Genomic DNA, 20,238 nt, shown 5'->3' with positions numbered 1-20,238 from the left:
AATACAATAATGTTGGCATCCAGGAGAATGCTTTGAGATTAGAAAACTTCAGCAATGGCTCTGTGAACAAGGCAAATGACAATGTGTCAGGCCCTGAGGCAGATGATCTTGCCCAAGGTTTGCAGGTAAAGAACATTAAAATTGTTCATTTGTAGTGATATAATTCATTCTCTTGGCAGCTTATGGATTGTTGTAATCTCTTACTCCAGACAATTAGGAATGATGATCTGGAAGAAATACGAGAGTTAGGGTCGGGTACATATGGGACTGTCTATTATGGAAAATGGAAAGGCTCTGATGTTGCTATTAAGCGGATCAAAGCCAGTTGTTTTGCAGACAGGGCATCGGAGTTGGTAGGGGTCTTTATATTTTGTCTATGCATTATATCAAGCAAGATTAAGTTATGATTATTGCTTCTGGATTTGATTGTGTGTTAGTTTTTGCAAATGTTTCCGATCACTCTCTATGATTTATCATCAGGATGAATGAGTGATAATCCTCTGTGATCCATCATTGGGATGAATGAGTGAAAATGTTTGCAAAAACCAACACAATCAAATCTAGAAACAACAATCATAATTTCATGGATTGTGGAAAATTGACGAATTTAATAAGATTAATCTCTTGGAGCATTTTCTGAGTAGGATATTTCAATTTTCTCAATGCACTGAAATAACTATGGGCTTACATTTAGTGCCGTGAGTTTCCAATTTAATGTACTTTTTACAAAAGATATGCATGTATTCCAAACACTTTGATTGTTACATATAACAAATTTTCTTGTTTCTCTTATAGATTGCAGACTTTTGGAAAGAGGCACGTATACTGGGGCAACTACACCATCCCAATGTTGTTGCATTCTATGGTATTGTTCGAGATGGACCTGATGGGACCTTAGCAACTGTCACAGAGTACATGGTCAATGGATCTCTCAAACAAGTTCTACACAAGAAGGATAGGTAAACATTCAAGGGAGGGTCTTTGAACTTTTATAAGAATTTGATATGCTTGTTTTTTTTTGCACAGTAATGATCATAATTCTTTCTTTTTTTCTTTTAGAACAATTGATCGGCGCAAAAGATTGATTATAGCTCGTGATGCTGCATTTGGGATGGAATATTTGCATGAAAAAAAAATTGTCCACTTTGATCTGAAGTGTGATAATCTTCTGGTGAATATGAAAGATCCTCATCGACCTATTTGCAAGGTATCCTGCACCATAGGAAAAATGATTTCCTGCAGTTTTTATCTTGCCAATTCTCTTTGCCTGCTTGTTTCTGATATTTATTTTTCTAGGAAATCATCTTTGAATTTCCATAATGCTTGGTGCACCATATTTAAATCTCTGTTTGTTAGTTGCATCTCAAGTCGATTGCAAGTCACAGCCTTCTTATCCCAATGGATTTTTTCGCTTTTTGTTCCATGGAAAATTCGCTATCTATACATGGTTTTCAAATCCAGATTCAGACATTTTATTGAATGAGAATCTGATGTATTAGTTATTTTCAGATTGGTGATTTGGGCCTATCCAAAATAAAACATCAAACTTTGGTCTCTGGTGGTGTTCGGGGGACTTTGCCATGGATGGCACCAGAGCTTCTAAGTGAAGAAAAGGGCATGGTAACTGAGAAAGTATGTTGCCATTGAAACTCATTCTGGTATTCCTGCCTAGAATTTTTTTAATAATTGTGTTGATTCTTGCACATCAGTATTTTCTTTCGGCAATCTTCATCATAACTTGTTTTGTTATTGATAGGTTGATGTTTATTCATTTGGAATAGTGATGTGGGAACTCCTTACGGGAGAAGAGCCTTATGCTAACATGCATTTTGGTGAAATAATAGGTAATAATGTGTTTCATAGTCTTGCTTTGAGGGGCCAGTTTTGTTGTTGTATGATTTTGGCAAAGCTAACCATTTTGTAATTCTAGATCTTGTAAAAATGTGTTTGGTATGGCATATACAGTAATACAGAGACATAGTAGAATGATGTAAAACTACATATTGGAACTAAGATGCTTTGCTAATAGTTTTCTTTTTCTTTGATGATAACTTTGCATTTTCCATGATAATCAATAAAAAAATGCAATATAAACAAAATGTTGAAAATTCATATATGTAATGTCCCCGTTTTGAAATAGGATTTAATAATAAATAATAATAATAAATCAAAACATAAAATAACAAAAATATAATATAATATAATTAAAATGTAATTAAGTTAATGAATGGTCAAAAGGCATGGAATGAAGAGTTGAGACTCTCTCAAACATGAGATATAAGAGGGAGAAGAGATCATTTAAAAAGGAGAAGGATGAGGGAAGAAATGAAGGAAGCATGTGAATCAAGGAATGATTAATAGAAGAAGAAAGGAATGGATTAGATAAGGAAGTGACTCTTCCAAAGGGCAATAATTATGAAGGGTTGTACTATTTCAAAGGGTGGAATTGTGACAGGTTGTATCTCTTGCTAAAGGGCAGGCATGATGTAGAGATGTGACCTAGATATAAAGGGAGATCAATTTGGAGAATAATATATTATTCTTAAAATCAGCAATGAAAAGTGGTGACTTAATTGTTATGGAAGGTGGTGCCTCAATTCCTATGAAAGGTGGTGACTTTTCCACCAATAAAGTATAAAGGAGAGATCAATTAAAGGAAGTGCAGGAAGAAACATTGAGTAAAATATATAAGGCATTAAGAGCAGATTTAGGAGCAGACCTAAATCAGGGAATGAAATCAGATTGAATATTAATAATTAAATATACAGCAGTTTGAATATACTTGTGGGTTTGGGTATGAGTTATTTACACATAGCATGATGAATATTATTTATATCTGCTCATTACTGATTAGGATACGCTGTTGTTTATGACTGATTATAATATGTGGAATACATGCATAATGCTGGATTTCTTTATATGTTCTCAATGAGTAGTAAAGTTAGACATGGTAGAGGAAATGAGGGATTACAAGAGGGGTATGGTGATGGGGTACTCTTCTAGGTATGCCACCTCATGGTGGTGACCAAATGGTCCCATGAGGCCAAGGGGATTCAAAGGGCCTTTGGACTTAGAAGAGATGGGCTTTTGGGGCACCTTGTTGTGAATACACCTCATCCTGCTATCACGGTGAATTAACACACCAAGGAGTTCAATCATTTGAAGTGGGAAATGGATGGCAAGATGCAGGGGGAACAGGCATAGTACACCTTGCTAGGTACACCGCCTCATATGGATGGCACGGGCCACATGAGACCAAGAGGGATGGTATATCTGCTCTTGGGCCTAGGGTAGAGGATCTCTAAGACACCCTATCAAGTCATCTTATCCTAGCTCTCCTATGGTTGAGCTTCCTCAAACATATTTGAGGTATCTTATGATTAAGTTTATGTTCCTAACCCTACTAGGAAAGTTACTTGTAATTGTGATTTTAGGGCAAAAACTAGGGCATTAACAAAAAGGGACATTACAATATAATTTTTACATCCAGCATTCTATTGGTCTCTGAATAAATGCTTTTAACATAGAAAGGATTTATCCATTATTGTGTTGTGATTCTCTTTCTAACTGGCCATGCTCCCTCAACCAGTTAACAAGGAAAGACAAAAATTAGAAGGATGTACAAACATATAACATTTTTTTCTAGTTCAAAGAATGAATTATATTGGCATTAATTCATAGTAGGAAATTCAGAATAAAGATGAGATCAGTGAAGTGAAAAAACTAGTGATCTTGTAATGCAGTGCTCTGCACATTTCCAAATAAATGTAGATTGGAATAAAGAAATTTGCTACAACGCTTAGATGGGTTACTATTCAGGAATTAATATGGAAAGAAACAAAAAGAATATTTCACCTCCAAATATGATCTAGAATCACAACAACTCATATGTAATAAGTAATAACAGATGTTCAGAAAATATTAACAAAACATGAATAAATAATGATATCTTAAGATCAATGATTCAAAATAATTAATGATGCATGAACCTTATTCGGGTTCACTGGGCCAGAGGGTGAATCCTAGGCTGTACTAGACTTGAAGTGGAACTAGAACTGGTATTGGGAGCAATACTACAGAACCTGGCAACGTAGGTATACAAATGAAGTTTCTATGTGGATTACAAGAGTTTAGGGACTTCATAGAAAATAGTTATGTAGAATCCTCAGATCAAGCAGCATATAATGCTCTCATTCAAGCTCAGAAGGGTTTATTGAAGGAAAATCACAAGAAGGATAAAAAGGCCATATATTTCATAACACAAGCAATTAATGAGTGTTTTATGAGGATTGCAGCAATAGTCTAACTCAAAGAAACCATAAGAGAGCCTACAAAATTCTTATCAAGGTACAAGCAAAGTGAAGTTAGTGAGATTGCAAATGTTAAGAAGGGAGTTTGAAATTTTGCAAATGGGAGATTCTAAATTGATGGGTGATTATTTAACCCGGCAATGGGTGTTGTCAATCAAATTAAAATGCATGGATAAAATATTGATGATCAAAGAATAGTGGAGAAGATATTGAGAAGTCTACCAGCAAGGTTTGACCCATGAAGTCAAATTAGGGAATGATAATGTTATAAGCACGCCTAATTTTGTTTTGAAAATTTTTCAATTGAAATGATGGGCGGTGGGAGTGATGGCTTGTAAGATAATATTACAAATATTCAAATCTTAAGTTTAAAATTAAATATAGCTTAAAATAAGTGAAAAGAAGAGATACACAATCCATGATGGTTTTGGAGAACATAACTATTGAATGTAGTAACGACAGATTATACGTCAACTGCTATAAAATTGATGGCTACCCAAAGTTATGCTGCAAACTTGAAGCACAGTCTAATCAGCCTAAAGCCTGAAAAATGTGAATTAGATAATCTGGACTTTATTATAGACTGACTATGTTCCACCAAGTTTCTGGGATGTGGGGATGTTTTTTGGAGATGGGATTTTTTGAGGCCATTTCTGGGGATGGCAGGGGATGGCTATATATATATATTGTTAAAATATAGGAAAATTTCAAATATTCATATAATAGCTTATGTATATAAGTTTTGATATATTTGTGTACAAGTTGTCCTGACTTGTATCACAAGGTTCATGTTCGACAACAATAAAATTCGGATGACGTTTGGCAAGAGAAAAAAATTCCATTTTTTTATTAAATTCGTCTTATATAAATTTAAAAATATTAAAATTTAAATATTTTAAATTTTTTTAATTTAAATATTACAAATACGAAATATATTCAATTTAATATATTAATAATTAATCATCTAAATTAAATACTTAAAAATATTATATTATAGTAAATAGTTAACACAATAATCGCAATTTAATAAAGACTATTATTAATTTCAAGTAGCCATAGAAAATTATATTATATTACAATTTTAATAAGTCATAGAATCATCAAAAGATTGTTATTATTATTAATAATAACAATTTGTTTGAACACTAAATATTTTCAATTTAGTATGTTGATAATTAATAATTTAAATTAAATATTATAAGATATTAAATTTAAATGTACTAAAAACTATAAGAAGATTGTTTTAATATGTTAAATTTTAATTGAAAAATAAAAACTAAAACAAATATAAAGAAGAAAATGAAACAAATGAAAAATAAATGGAAACCCTCCCATACCTCTCATCTTGCGCATCATCAAGGAGTTCCTTAACCCATCGGCGAATAGTTTTTTAGTAGGAAAGGCAAATAGGAAAACCTATTGGTGAAGGAAAACCTGCAGAATAGAGTTGGTCAATGTTGTTCTACAAGAAAGACTCATAGAAATGGAGCTTGCGTTTTTCCTGCGAATGATCTCATTGAGAATGTGTTTTCAAAATACATTTTTAATTAAAAAATTCAAACCATTTTACCGTATGAATTTTAGGGCAAACTTGAACAATTTTTTTGGTTTTTTAAAAAATTTGAGGGATTTTGAATTTCATGGATCAAATTCGTTGAACCCTGTGACAGGTTCCAACCATATACTAGTCACAATTTTCTTAAGGTTTTGGATAAACATTCTAGAATCTGTATAAATACAAAGTACAAACTACATGTACTTTGTTAGTTTGTTTTTGTTCATATGTAGGAGTTCTTAAAAAAATGATTGCTTCATCTTTACTATGATTTCTATTAATTTTTGCTTATTTTTTCATTTTATTTTAGCATTGTGGAATGTAAAATAATATAAGGATTTCTTACTATCAGCATATCCAGAGCCTTATTTTTTGTCGATAATAGTATCTATTTTTAATAATTATCAAAAAATTTACAAATTGGGAGCTCCATCCATCCATCCTTCGAATTACAATGTCGAAATAAAAAAAACTAATGTCCAATTGTAGGAGAAAATTTATCCCTACCTATTAACTATCTACTACCTTCTGCCCTATACACCATGCCAACTATAATATTCGAAATTTACACAACCAGACAAAAACGCCCATGCAGATGAAGCCTGGCAACAAGGCCCACCCCTTCTACTTTGAAATCTGGCCTATCCATCCATATAAAAGCATCTATATATAAACTGAAATTACATAGTAAAAACAAAAAAAATAACAATATCCGTCTTATTTCCTTTTCATAGCTTTCAGGGGTCCATTGACCCAGTAATCCTTCAGCTCGAAATGTTCTCGTGGCTTCTCCTCTATCCCAAGCTCTGCTTCCCACGAGCACACTCTTTCTCCTTCTCACACAACTAGTGCTTTAGAGAGTCCCAACCAATAAAGACTTTTACACATCGTTCATCTTTGTTCATTCCCTTTGCCCACCGAATGAAGGGCATGAATTGTTGGGTGGTGTCCTTTGAACCTTTGCCTTGCTCCACTGCCAAGAAACCCACTCCTGCTATGGTCCTCTTCAACACAGATTGGAGCCCATACAACCAATCTTCAACGACACACCCCTTTAAGACCCATTCAACATCCTCCTTCCTTCCCATCTCTAATCTGCAACCCCCCACCATCAAGACAATGTCAACATTCGTCCGATATCTATGTTCATTCGCCATGAAGTCCTCTCTGAGTAGCATCTCCATTATTTGCAAAAAAGTATCATCCTCAAATTTAAAAAAGAGCCTTCATCCTCTTTTCACTAATTTTTCCCATAAAAGACAATTGCTGTCGTGGTGTGATTAGAGAGAAAGTAGCCTCCATCCTGTCTAATAACCCTGTTGGTTCTAACTCTTCTACAAATGCAAATGCTATTCTTGTTTTTTTAATTTCAAAGGTTTTGAAGAATTTTAAGCAAAAAATAACAAGTGCTCAAGGCAAGAAATGCACATAAAACTGAATTGACAAGAAGTATAGAGCAACTGCAACTATATTAAGTATCAGGTAACTACTGCAATTGAAACTAATACATAAAACATACCCGGAGGTCCTCAGATTATTTAAATAAGAAAAAATTTTGGAACTTGCCAGCCAAGACTTGGAAATTGACCAAAATAGGTGTACAAGTCCAGAGTACAATTTCTCCAGGCCAGAAATGAGATGAAACCACCTCAATATGCTGGGCGTTGGGAATGGTGCAACCAGATTGCAAAAAACAAGAAGACGTTTCAGCCTCCTAGACAAAAAGTCCCCTTTCTGGACCCCACGTGCCAAGTAAGAATTGTATGGCCAGCAACAGGAACTTGTACGACTGGTTATTGAAATGAAAGATGCTGCTAATTGGGGCAACTAAACTTGAATGCCCTGTCCTTATTGAAAAATCTTCAATATAACTGAAGAAAATAACCTTTGATGAAGCACAGTAAGACTCTTGAATGAAGCCCTCTCAGTTGCAATAATTTAGCTAATCTTTCACAGCCTCAAAATCACAGAACCATGAAGAATTATCGTTCTTCAATAGCAAACCCTTTGAAACCCTTGTCTTAGAAAATCCACAGAGCAAAACCAAGCAATTTCAAATAATCAATAATTGAATTGAGGTTGACTTGCTTTTGTCTCTTATAATCCCCAAATGGCATGAATTCCAAAAAGGTATGCCCAATTGCAATTTTAAATACATTTAAATGTATTTAACTTACTTTCCATAGTTTAAATCAAATTTGGGTGAACTTTATGATTTAAGTGATTTTAAAATTATTTAATAACATTTTAAGTGGCTTTTTAATTTTCATAAAGTCACTTTATGACTCAATAATATTCATATAAGTTAATGAATTAACTTAACCATAAAAATATTAATTCTCCCTCAATATCCAGTCTTTTGACGTGTCGTCTGAAGCTGGGGTCAACACTGTATAACCCCCATGTGTCCTGACTAAAAATAGCTTCACTGCCAGATTGACTTACTATAAATAGTAAGTTCCTCAACTAAGCTTAAACACTAATATAGAAAGGCTTGGAACTGAACCTGGGATTGAATTGAAGACATGGAGTGACAACAATTTGCATTAACTACCACTGAGACTCTCTATCCAAACATATTAGCCTACGAGAGTCCAAATAATAGGCTAATCCCTCGAACTCTGATGCTCATGAAAATGGGGACATTACATCTTGCTTCACTCTTGCCACCCATCCACAACAATGACGACCAAGGCATCATCCTCCAGGTTTAATATCCATTTGACCCCTGTCACATCAAATAAATGCCATTTCTTGCCATAAATGGCTTCCTAAAATGGCGACATTCCAACTGACCTCACATCAAGCTCCAGATTACAAAAATCTTCAAACGCACCCTCCATACCACCATCAAAACTAGCCATTTGGACAGTTGATCCACCACCTCATTCCCAGCTCATCTCACATGCTCGATTTCAAAAGCATTAAAGGCTGCCAAAATTTGTTTTGCAATAATTATACTTTTTAAAATTCCATGCATTAATGTCTCCTTTCTTTAATGCATTCATAATAATTAGAGAGTCCCCTTCTAGCTATATTTTTTAAAAACCCATTTTTTTCCCCATTTTCAAATCTTCAATTGCCGCTTGGACCTCGACTTCATTATTTGTGCTCTTTGCGAGCTTCAATGCACCAATGGCAACAATGTTACCCTCCCAATCTCTTGCCACAAATCTAACTCCCGACAGTCCGGGATTGCCTTTTGAGGCCCCATCAAAATTTAATTTATGCCATCTTTCCTTTGGTTTAGTTCATTCCACCACCTTTGTCTGATCACGGTTTGGATCAACCCGAACAGACCCATTAACAGGCCAAAACTTATAGTCGGTTAATCATCCTGAAATCGGGAGTCCTCCGAAGTAAAATATATGTTTTTCTGATTAGTTTGGGCTGCAGCTGCACTCACCAATTCACCTACAGATTTACAATTCTTTCACATAGTTTGTTTATGCTTTCCCATTTGTCCTGAAAGATTCACCTATTTTTTCTTTCCATAATTCCCATATGACTGTAGATGGTCAAATCTGCCAAATAATTGAAAATGTTTATCTCCTTCCCCTTGATACCAACCTTGAAATAACTGCTGCAGTGTTGTAGGAAAAGGACAACTCCACCCAAGTCTTTGTCTCACCATCCGCCAACAATTATTTGCCACCTCACAGTGAAGTCGCAAATGATCTACTCTTTCATTTGCCTTTTCGCACATAACACATTTAAAAGGTCCATTAAACCCAATTCTTTGCAATTGATCACCGGTTAAAATTTTGTTCCTTAAAGCAAGCCATGCAAGGGGCCTTGGGTAAACAGTGTCTACCCCAACATAAATGAGTTGGCCAATTTTTTCAGTGCCACAACTTCCAATAACACTTTGTCATCTTCCCCTGTTAAAAGAACAATCTTCACCGAGTATTGACTATTTTTAGCCCCACACCAAGAACTCTCCTTTCCTTGAATATGCCTTCAAGGCTTATGGTCATCAGATAAGTTCAGATTATCAACCTTCTTCCAAGACCATTCCACTCTCCCATCCACTAGTCATCTCTCCAAATAAGCTCTCTGGTGCAGGATTTCTTGTCTTTACAAATTTTGGCTTGTACTGACCCTATCCAAGTCAGTAGTAAATAACGACTCCAGGAGGGTCCAAGAGTGAGTATTTTGTCAATGTAGGCCTAGGTGGAGTTCATTTTACCCAGGTTTGCTTTTTTGTGTAAATAGTGTGTTTTAGAAGGTTTTTGGCCTTTTGGTTGGTCAAAAGTGTCAAATGTTGTCAAAAGCCTTAGAGGGTCAAATATGTCTTAGGCATGTTTGAAATGTCACATGTGATGACTGGACATAGGTCTCTTAGGTTGGAGAGATCAAAAGTGGAAAAAACACGAAGTTGCAAAAAGTTGTCATGACAACTTTTGTCCTGAATTTGGTTAGCATTGAAGCTAGGGCTTTCCCAACGCCATGGAAGGACTCCACACATGGGAAGGCTATATAAAACCTCTCTTGCACGTTTATCAAGGTTGGTGTACTTGGATTTTGGAAGCAATAATTGAAACACAAGATTTTGGACTGCACTTTTCATTGTTTTTGTCAAATTTTGCATTTCTTGAAGGTTTAATGGATTGAATCCATGAATCCAATGATGGATTGAAGTTTGTTAGTGTGTTGCAGGGTAGTACTTTCAATTTCAAGCTCTGTACATAACATTTACTACTGTTTTGGTGTTTTGTTTCTCAAATAGCCAGTTTTGGCTTGTAATTAGCAGTTTTGGCTTGTAATTAGCAGTTTTGGCTAAAATGGGTGCCCCATAAACTCCCACCGTGTGTTCATTACGGCCTGTTGGGAAATGGTAGGCAACCCATTGTACAATGTACATATGGAAGGAGGAGGTCTGAAAGTGTCATTTGATATTTTTAGCATCTTGCCCTAGGCGAGTCCAGGAGCAACTCGGTTAGAGAAGGCAAGATGAAAAGATAGCACAAATTGCAGGGGTGAATGTAAATGAAAGTCCCAAGCTTTTGGGAAGTTGTAATAGGATTATACAGATTTGCTTGTGGAGGAGGAAGCCTCAAGAGTTCCATGTGAAGGTCCAAAAACAAGTTTTACTTGTTGCTGCCAGTCAAGTGCCTAGAAGCCCTTGAAATTCTCATTTTGGGGTTTGTGTATGCAAAGAAGGGTTGGAAGCTTAAAACCATTGAAATCCCTTGGGGTTGAGTGAATCATTGAAGAAAATCCACTCTTGTTTGGGGGTCCTTTGCATCGTTTTAGCACCAAACCTCAAAACCGGTTCTAGGAGGCCTAATTGGGCTCTTTCCCTTGTAGCCCTTTTCTAGACCAATTCTTGAAATCGATAAGAAACCTTTGGATCGCAAACCACAAATGGACCTTAAAACCATCTAAAAACATGAGAAAAGAACCCTCTACACCTCTGCAACATTTCAAGACTTTTGGAGGGCAGTTTGATGAATTAGAGCCAAGAAGCCATCATGGAGCATAAGGGGAACATAGTGAGTTGGTAGGGTTCCTAGCAAGGACACTTGAAACAAACACCTTGGAGTGAGTAAGAGACAAGCCCTAGAAGAGATTGAGAAGGACTTGTAGGTCTAGACAACAACTAGGCCTGGTGAGTTGGTGGAATTGAGCAACATCAACTTAGTGAAGTGTTGAGTAGGCTAGGTGAACCCTATCAAATTGGTATGAGAGCTTGCAAGATTTGGGCTAGTAAGGTTGATGTCCTTGTTGTCAGGAGAGTTAGTTGGAGATAACATGGTGACCAATGTTGAATTGGCAAGGAAAGTGGAAGATCAGGAGGAAGAGAACAGGCTCCTGAAGGAAAAATTGGAAAGATTGGAGAGTAAGCTTGGTAATATTGAGGCCAAGGCAGAAGAAGTGTATGTAAAAGTGGAAGGAGTAGAAGGGAAGGGCAAGGAGGTGGCTGATGTTGATAAGGTACCCACACCTGATCCTATTTTGCAGCAAGAACCCTTCATCAGAGCATTGAAGGCCCTGAGTGGGAAGTCACTAGAAGGAATACCATTGTTCACTGGCAAGATGGAAGTGGAAGTGGTCCTAGAATGGATAGAAGGCATGGAGAATCATTTTGAATGTGAAGGTATAACTGAGGCACAAAAGGTCAAGGTGGCCAAATCTAGGATGAGAGGCACTGCTCTCACATGGTGGAAGTTTGTGCAAGATGAGAGGAAGAATATAGGCAAGGAACCTATCTCCTCTTGGAAGGGAATGCTGGTTAAAATCAAAGAAGCCTATCTCCCTGAAGACTATGAAGTACGAATCCATAGGAAGAGACCAAACCTAAGACAAAAAGACCTTGATGTTAGCAGCTATACGGAGGAATTCCAAAAAATTAGTCTTAGATCTCAAGTGGTTGAGGAAGAAAGTCTCAAGGTTGCTAGGTATCTCAATGGACTATCGTGGAACATCCAAGAAGAAATCAGTTTGATGAGTCCAAAAACAGTCCATCAAACCTTTCAACTTGCCCTTAAGGTGGAGGAGAAACTAAAAAGAAGACATGATTCAGGCAGCAATAGGGGCAGGGGTAGAGGAAAGGATAATAGAGGCCATAGGGGAGGCTTTGGAGGAAGGAGTTCTGAACAAAGAACACAAGGAGAGTCTAAACTCATAGAGCAACAAGAGAGTGGCACTAGTAGAGGGGGATACAATAGAGGAAGGGGATCAAGTAGTGGTACTAGAGGAAGATCGAGTGGCCAAGGTAGAGGTTCCTCATACTTTGCAACAATGAAGTGTTACCATTGTAACCAACTTGGTCATCCAGCTTACAGGTGTCCAGAGAAGTCACAAAGTGGTGAAAGAAGAGTGAGTTATCTTCAGGAAGAGTCTTCAAGCAGCAAGACATCAGAGGTTGCCTTAGAGTCAGAGGTAGGTGACAACTTGATGATAAGAAGAACCTTGATCAAGGAACCGGTCAGTGAAGAACCAAGCCAAAGAAGGTCCTTATTTAGGATCAAATGCAAAATAATGGACAAGGTATGCAAAGTAATCATTGATTCAGGATCCACAGACAACATAGTGTTAGAAGAGGCAGTGAGTAAGCTCAGATGGCAAAGGATTCCTCACAACGATCCTTATAGAGTCACTTGGTTGTACAAAGGCCAACATGTTCTGGTTAATGAGCAAGCATGGGTGGATTTTACCATTGGAAGGTATAAGGATAAGGTACTATGTGATGTCCTACCCATGGATGCATGCCATCTTCTATTAGGAAAGCCATGGCAATTTGATAGACAAGCTATCCATGATGGAGCCAAGAATGCATACTCATTCAAGAAAGATGGAGTCACATTCAAGATTCAGTCTATCCTTGAGGTAGGTGGAAAAAAGGTAGCAGGTCCTAATGTCCTTTTGGTGAGTGAAAAGCAGTTCTTGAAGACACTTGAGGAAGGTGAAGGTGTAGGGTTTGCACTAGTGATGAAGCCTAAAGAGGAAGGCAAGAAAGAGCAGCAAGGTCTACCAAAAGAAGTGCAAGATTTGTTGGAGAAGTTCAAAGGCATCGTGAGTGATGGGCAGCCAGCCGCATTACCTCCCAAAAGAGCCATAAGCCACCAAATAGATTTCATTCCTGGAGCATCCTTACCTAACAAAGCAGCCTACAAAATGACTCCCCAACAAAATATTGAGATTGCCAAACAAATCCAAGAGCTTTTAGATCAAGGCCTAATTAGGAAAAGCATTAGCCCTTGTGCTGTCCCTACTGTGTTAGCACCAAAGAAAGGTGGTACTTGGAGGTTGTGTACTGATTCTAGAGCCATAAATAGGATCACCATCAGATATAGGTTCCCTATTCCTAGAATAGAAGACCTAATGGATTGTTTAGGGGAAGCCAAGTTCTTTACCAAGATAGATCTCAAAAGTGGATATCACCAAATCAGAATCAAGGAGGGGGATGAATGGAAGACAACATTCAAAACAACAGAAGGTCTATATGAATGGCTTGTAATGCCATTTGGCTTGTCCAATGCTCCAAGCACCTTCATGAGGCTCATGAATGAGGTGATGAAGGACTTCATAGGTAAATTTGTGGTGGTTTACTTAGATGATATTCTCATTTTCAGGAAAGATAGAGCAACACATCTTAGCCATTTGGAAAGTGTATTAAAAAGGTCATATGATGAAAAGCTAACCATGAATTTGGAGAAATGTGAGTTTGTTAAGCAGGAATTGGTTTACCTTGGTTTTGTGTTATCTCAAGGAAACCTCAAGATGGATCCCAACAAGGTTGAAGCCATAGTGAATTGGCCCACTCCTAGGTCAGCAATAGAGGTGAGAAGCTTCCATGGACTAGCTCAGTATTATAGGAAGTTTATTAGGCAATTTCGTGCTATATGTGCCCCAATGCTAGATACCATTAGAGGTGGTATGAAGGCCAAGTTGCAGTGGGATGAAGCAGCAAACAAAGGTTTTGAAACCTTGAAGGAGAAAATAGCTACTCAACCGGTGCTAGTGTTGCCTAGTTTAGAGAAACTTTTCATTGTGGAGTGTGATGCAAGCAATGTTGCAGTAGGTGCTGTCCTAAGCCAAGAAGGAAGACCAATAGCCTTCCATAGTGAGAAGCTAAGTGATGCCAAGAGAAAATACTCCTCTTATGACCTTGAGTTGTATGCTTTGGTGCAAGCATTGAGAAAATGGAGACACTATCTCTTACCCAAAGAAGATGTGGTATACATGGATAACCAAGCATTGAGTTTTCTGGATTCCCAAGACAAACTCAGTCACAAACACATGAAATGGGTGGAGTATATGCAGGCCTATACATTCACCATTAAGCACAAGAAAGGGCAGCAAAACCGGGTAGCTGATGCACTAAGTAGGAGGCTCTTGACAGTCCAAGAAATTCAGTTGAGAAGCATAGGTGTGGACAGTTTTAAAGACTTGTATGCGGAGGATGAAGACTTCTCAAGTGCCTACCAAGTGTGCAAGGAGTATCAAAATCATTTCCATAGTGAGTACTCAGATTTCACTTTGCAAAATGGGCTATTGTTCAAGGGTGGACAACTTTGTGTGCCTAAAGGCTCAATGAGGGAAAACCTTATACAAGAGAAACACAATGGCAGCCTTAGTGGTCATTTTGGAGTCAATAAGACTCAAGAGTTGGTTTAGAGATTCTATTATTGGCCAAGGATGAATCAAGATGTGAAAAGGTATGTGGAGACTTGCATAGTTTGCCAAAAAGCCAAGGGTACTTCTACAAATGCCGGTTTGTATCAACCTCTTCCCATACCAAGTAGACCTTGGGAATGCATTAGCATGGACTTTGTGGTAGGTTTGCCAAAGACAAAGCAAGGATATGACAACATTAATGTCATTGTGGACAGATTTAGGAAAATGGCTCACTTTGTACCTTGTAAGACCACTCATGATACATGCCACATAGCTTAGCTGTTTTTCAAGGAAATAGTAAGGATACATGGTTTACCATTGAGCATAGTTTCAGATAGGGACTCCAAATTTATGAGTCATTTTTGGAAAACATTATGGCAAAAGCTTGGCACAAACCTCTCTTTTGGATCAGCCTACCATCCTCAAATAGATGGGCAGACCGAGGTGGTGAATAGAAGTTTGAGAAACTTATTGAGGTGCCTTACCAAGGAGTATGGGCAGACATGGGATCAAATACTTGCACAATCTGAGTATGCATACAATGACACCATAAATAGGACTACCGGTAAAAGTCCCTTTGAAGTAGTCTATGGTGTGCACTCAAGAAGCATTTTTGAGTTGAGGGATTTAGGAAGTGCAACAATCAGAAGTGGATATGCAGAGGACTTTTCTCAGTCCATGAAGGAGGTCCATGAATCAGTTAGGCAAGCTTTGAAGGAGAACACAAGCAAAATCAAACAAAAAGTTGATGAAAAGAGGAGAAATCTACAATTTCAAGTGGGGGATCTTGTTATGGTGCACTTGAACAAAGCAAGGCTACAACAAGGACTGCCAAACAAGTTGCAGATGAGGAGGATAGGTCCATGTGCCATTCTAGCTAAGTATGGTGAAAATGCATACAAGGTGGATCTACCTAGTGACATTGGCTTGTCACCAGTTTTTAACATAGCAGACTTGGTTGCATACAAGGGGCCAGTCCAAGGTGCAGAATGCAGTCACTCAGAGGTTTCAAAGGATGTGCATAACCTTCAGTTACCAGCCAAGCCTAATCGTAAGGCCGAGAAGGTGTTAAGTTCAAGAATTGCCAAGAAGACTAGGCATCAAACCTATTGGGAACACGTCATTCAATGGCAGGGTATGGATGATGCTGAGGCTACATGGGTGATGGAGTCAGAGTTTTAGAAGCTTGGATTTAATCCAACACTGATTCCTCAAGGGGTGACATGATCTCTTTTTGTTAGGGAGAATGGTGCAGGAGCACCTAGGTCCTGGTTTCTTGTCTTTACAAATTTTGGCGTGTACTGACCCTAGCCAAGTCAGTAGTAAATAAGGACTCCAGGAGGGTCCAAGAGTGAGTATTTTGTCAATGTAGGCCTAGGTGGAGTTCATTTTACCTAGGTTTGCATTTTTGTGTAAATAGTGTGTTTTAGAAGGTTTTTGGCCTTTTGGTTGGTCAAAAGTGTCAAATGTTGTCAAAAGCCTTAGAGAGGGTCAAATAGGTCTTAGGCATGTTTGAAATGTCACATGTGATGACTGGACATAGGTCTCTTAGGTTGGAGAGATCAAAAGTGGAAAAAGCACAAAGTTGCAAAAAGTCGTCATGACAACAAAAAGTCGTCATGACAACTTTTGTCCTGAATTTGGTTAGCATTGAAGCTAGGGCTTTCCCAAGGCCATGGAAGGACTCCACACGTGGGAAGGATATATAAACCCTCTCTTGCACGTTTATCAAGGTTGGTGTACTTGGATTTTGGAAGCAATAATTGAAACACAAGGTTTTGGATTTGCACTTTTCATTGTTTTTGTCAAATTTTGCATTTCTTGAAGGTTTAATGGATTGAATCCATGAATCCAACGATGGATTGAAGTTTGTTAGTGTGTTGCAGGGTTTCAATTTCAAGCTCTGTACATAACATTTACTACTGTTTTGGTGTTTTGTTTCTCAAATAGCCAGTTTTGGCTTGTAATTAGCAGTTTTTGCTAAAATGGGTGCCCCATAAAATCCCACCGTGTGTTCATCATGGCCTGTCGGGAAATGGTAGGCAACCCATTGTACAATGTACATATGGAAGGAGGAGGTCTGAAAGTGTCATTTGATATTTTTAGCATCTTGCCCTAGGCGAGTCTAGGAGCAACTCGGCTAGAGAAGGCAAGATGAAAAGATAGCACAAATTGCAGGGGTGAATGTAAATGAAAGTCCGAAGCTTTTGGGAAGTTGTAATAGGATTATACAGATTTGCTTGTGGAGGAGGAAGCCTCAAGAGTTCCATTTGAAGGTCCAGAAACAAGTTTTACTTGCTGCTGCCAGTCAAGTGCCTAGAAGCCCTTGAAATTCTCATTTTGGGGTTTGTGTATGCAAAGAAGGGTTGGAAGCTTAAAAACACTGAAATCCCTTGGGGTTGAGTGAATCATTGAAGAAAATCCACTCTTGTTTTGGGGTCCTTTGGATCGTTTTAGCATCAGACCTCAAAACTGGTTCTAGGAGGCCTAATTGGACTCTTTCCCTTGTAGCCCTTTTCTAGACCAATTCTTGAAATCGATAAGAAACGTTTGGATTGCAAACCACAAATGGACCTTAAACCCATCTAAAAACATGAGAGAAGAACCCTCTACACCTTTGCAACATTTCAAGACTTTTGGAGGGCAGTTTGATGAATTAGAGCCAAGAAGCCATCATGGAGCATAAGGGGAACATAGTGAGTTGGTAGGGTTCCTAGCAAGGACACTTGAAACAAAACCTTGGAGTGAGTAAGAGACAAGCCCTAGAAGAGATTGAGAAGGACTTGTAGGTCTAGACAACAACTAGGCCTGGTGAGTTGGTGGAATTGAGCAACATCAACTTAGTGAAGTGTTGAGTAGGCTAGGTGAGCCCTATCACTCTCACCCTTGACCCCCACCTTTGTCTCATTTCTTGCTTTAGTTCATCAAGCCTTCCATCTTCTCACAGGACTTGGAAACTATCTCATGAGTCCTCCCAAAAATTTGCTCTTGCTCGTGAATCCAGATATTTAGCTTTGAGAACTTTCACCTTAAGTCACCGCGTTAAATTTTGAAAAATTCGTTTAAAATTCGCAGGATATCACATAGAGGTTTTTACCGTCGGTGGATGGTCAGTTAATTGTTGCCATCGGGAGGCATTAGGGCCATGTAAGGTCGACGCTATGCCTTGCCGTTGGGAGGTATTAGGGCCATGTATAGGGCTGCGAAAGGGCCACATAACGGAGAGGTTTGTAGACGGCCGAAAAATAGTTGATCTAGTAGTGGTTGAAGCAGCACGGGGTCGATGAAGCAATATGAGCATGGGTGAAAGCGCCAGAAGCAACGACGAGTCGTTCGGAGAGAAGAATATAAATTTTAAAATTAAAAAGACTTTAATTTGCTTGAAAAAAGTTTAATATTAATATTAAACATCTATTATAAGTTGTTGCCCGATAATGTTAACTCATATTAAACCTCTAACATAAATGTTGATAAATTAATTAACATTTACTATAAAAGTTGTCAAATTTAATATATTAAAAATTAAATATTTTAGATTATTTAATTCAAATTTTTAATTGTTTGTATAAAAATTGACAAATTAAAATAAAAATATATAAATTAAATTAAACAAATTTATTATTGTTTATCCTAATATTTTTTAGATATATTATTTATATTTAAAAAAAAATCAAATTTATATAAAGCGAATTTTATGATGATTTTTTTTTTCGAATTTTTCCCTCTTGCTGAATTTCATCCGAATTTTATTGTTGGCGAATTTGAACTCGAACGTGGTGACTTAGCTTTTACCCATAGATGATTTGGGTTGGAGTAGATCCTCCAAACAATTTTGGGTCCCATGGCTTCATTCATTATTTGCTAATTCCTCAGTCCAACACCACTTGACTGCTTTGGTTTGCAAATCTTAGACCAAGCAAGTAAAGGTATTTTATCTTGCTCATTAGCTTCATTCCAAAATAATTTCTGCATTTTTTTCTCTACAATCTTAACAACTTTATTCAGAATTTTTAAGCACATCATTGAATAAATAGCTGAGATTACCATTTTTAGCGTCATAATACGACCCACAAAGGTTAGCCATTTACTCTTCCACCCATCCATCCTACTCAAACAAACATCCACTAGATTTTTCCAAAGTTTAGATCTACATGCTCCAAAAAGGGGAATCCCCAAATACCTTCCCGGGAGAGCGCCCAACTTCATTTCAAGAATCCTTGAAATCTCCCTTTGCCTTTGAGCAGGAGTATTAAAGAAGATCTGAGATTTTTTCCAGTTGACACATTGCTCAGATGCCTTACTATATCTATCCATTGTTGTCTTCATCACATGAGCTTCATGCAAAGAAGCCTCCCCCAACAAAAGTGTCATCCGCAAATTGTAGAGGGGAAATTGATTCCATTTTGTGAGCAACCTTAATTCCACTCCAAACACCAATCATTCTTTTCCTGGAGATCAGTCTACTTAGAACTTCTATTGTGATGATAAAAAGAAAAGGGGATATGGGATCTTCTTGTCGCAAACCTTTCAAAAAATCCTTGGGGGCTACCTTTCACCAAGACAAAAAGCTGTGGGGTACAAATACAACTTTTAATCCACTCCATCCATTCTGAGCAAAAAAAAAACTTTCTTAGAAGTTTCAAGAGGAACTCCCTATTGACTTGGTCATAAGCTTTCTTAATATTAAGTTAGACCATCATTCGTTCAGTCCTAGCTAGACGGACATAATGAATAGCTACATGCGCTATGATTATTCCTTCAATGATGGATCTATTGGGGGAAAAACCACTCTTTTCATCAGAGATAACTGAGCCAAATGTCTTTTTCAATCTGTTAGTCGCAACTTTAGAGATGACTTTATAAATAGTATTACACAAGGAGATTGGTCCAAAATCATCAAAAGTTTCCACTTCATCCTTCTTTGGAATAAGAGCTGTGAGGGCATCTTTCAAATCCTTTAGTACAAACCCTCCTTTTCTTGATTCCTCCACAACATTCCATATATCATTTGCAAACACATCCCAAAGTTTTTGAAAGAAAATGGCCGAAAATCCATCCGGCCTCGGGGCCTTTTCTCTACGCAAAGAAAATAATGCTGCCTTGACTTCCTCAACTTTCATAGGTTCAACCAGCATCCGGTTCTATCCTTCATTAATGCATTTGGGAATCACCTCCCATAAACCCTAATCTTGCTCCTCTTGAGCCATAACATCATTAAGTAGATTATGAAAACAACGAACTGCCTCCTTA

General features: G+C 37.6%; 1 protein-coding gene across 2 annotated transcripts in view; it reads left to right on the top strand.

The window, feature by feature from the left end:
- LOC131036684 (uncharacterized) overlaps positions 1-20,238 on the top strand; it is a 67,325-nt gene that overhangs the window by 4,098 nt on the left and 42,989 nt on the right. For both annotated transcript variants that reach the window (XM_057968633.2, XM_057968634.2), the window contains 6 exons: positions 24-125; positions 210-353; positions 796-959; positions 1,060-1,207; positions 1,510-1,632; positions 1,757-1,844. In XM_057968633.2, coding sequence (XP_057824616.2) covers positions 24-125; positions 210-353; positions 796-959; positions 1,060-1,207; positions 1,510-1,632; positions 1,757-1,844 — 769 coding nt within the window. The remainder of the gene's footprint in view (positions 1-23; positions 126-209; positions 354-795; positions 960-1,059; positions 1,208-1,509; positions 1,633-1,756; positions 1,845-20,238) is intronic.

Source organism: Cryptomeria japonica, chromosome 1, assembly GCF_030272615.1.
Source record: "Cryptomeria japonica chromosome 1, Sugi_1.0, whole genome shotgun sequence".
NCBI classification, from domain to species: Eukaryota; Viridiplantae; Streptophyta; class Pinopsida; order Cupressales; family Cupressaceae; genus Cryptomeria; species Cryptomeria japonica.
The sequence above is the reverse complement of the archived record's forward strand: the minus strand, read 5'-3'. Positions and strand labels throughout refer to the sequence as shown.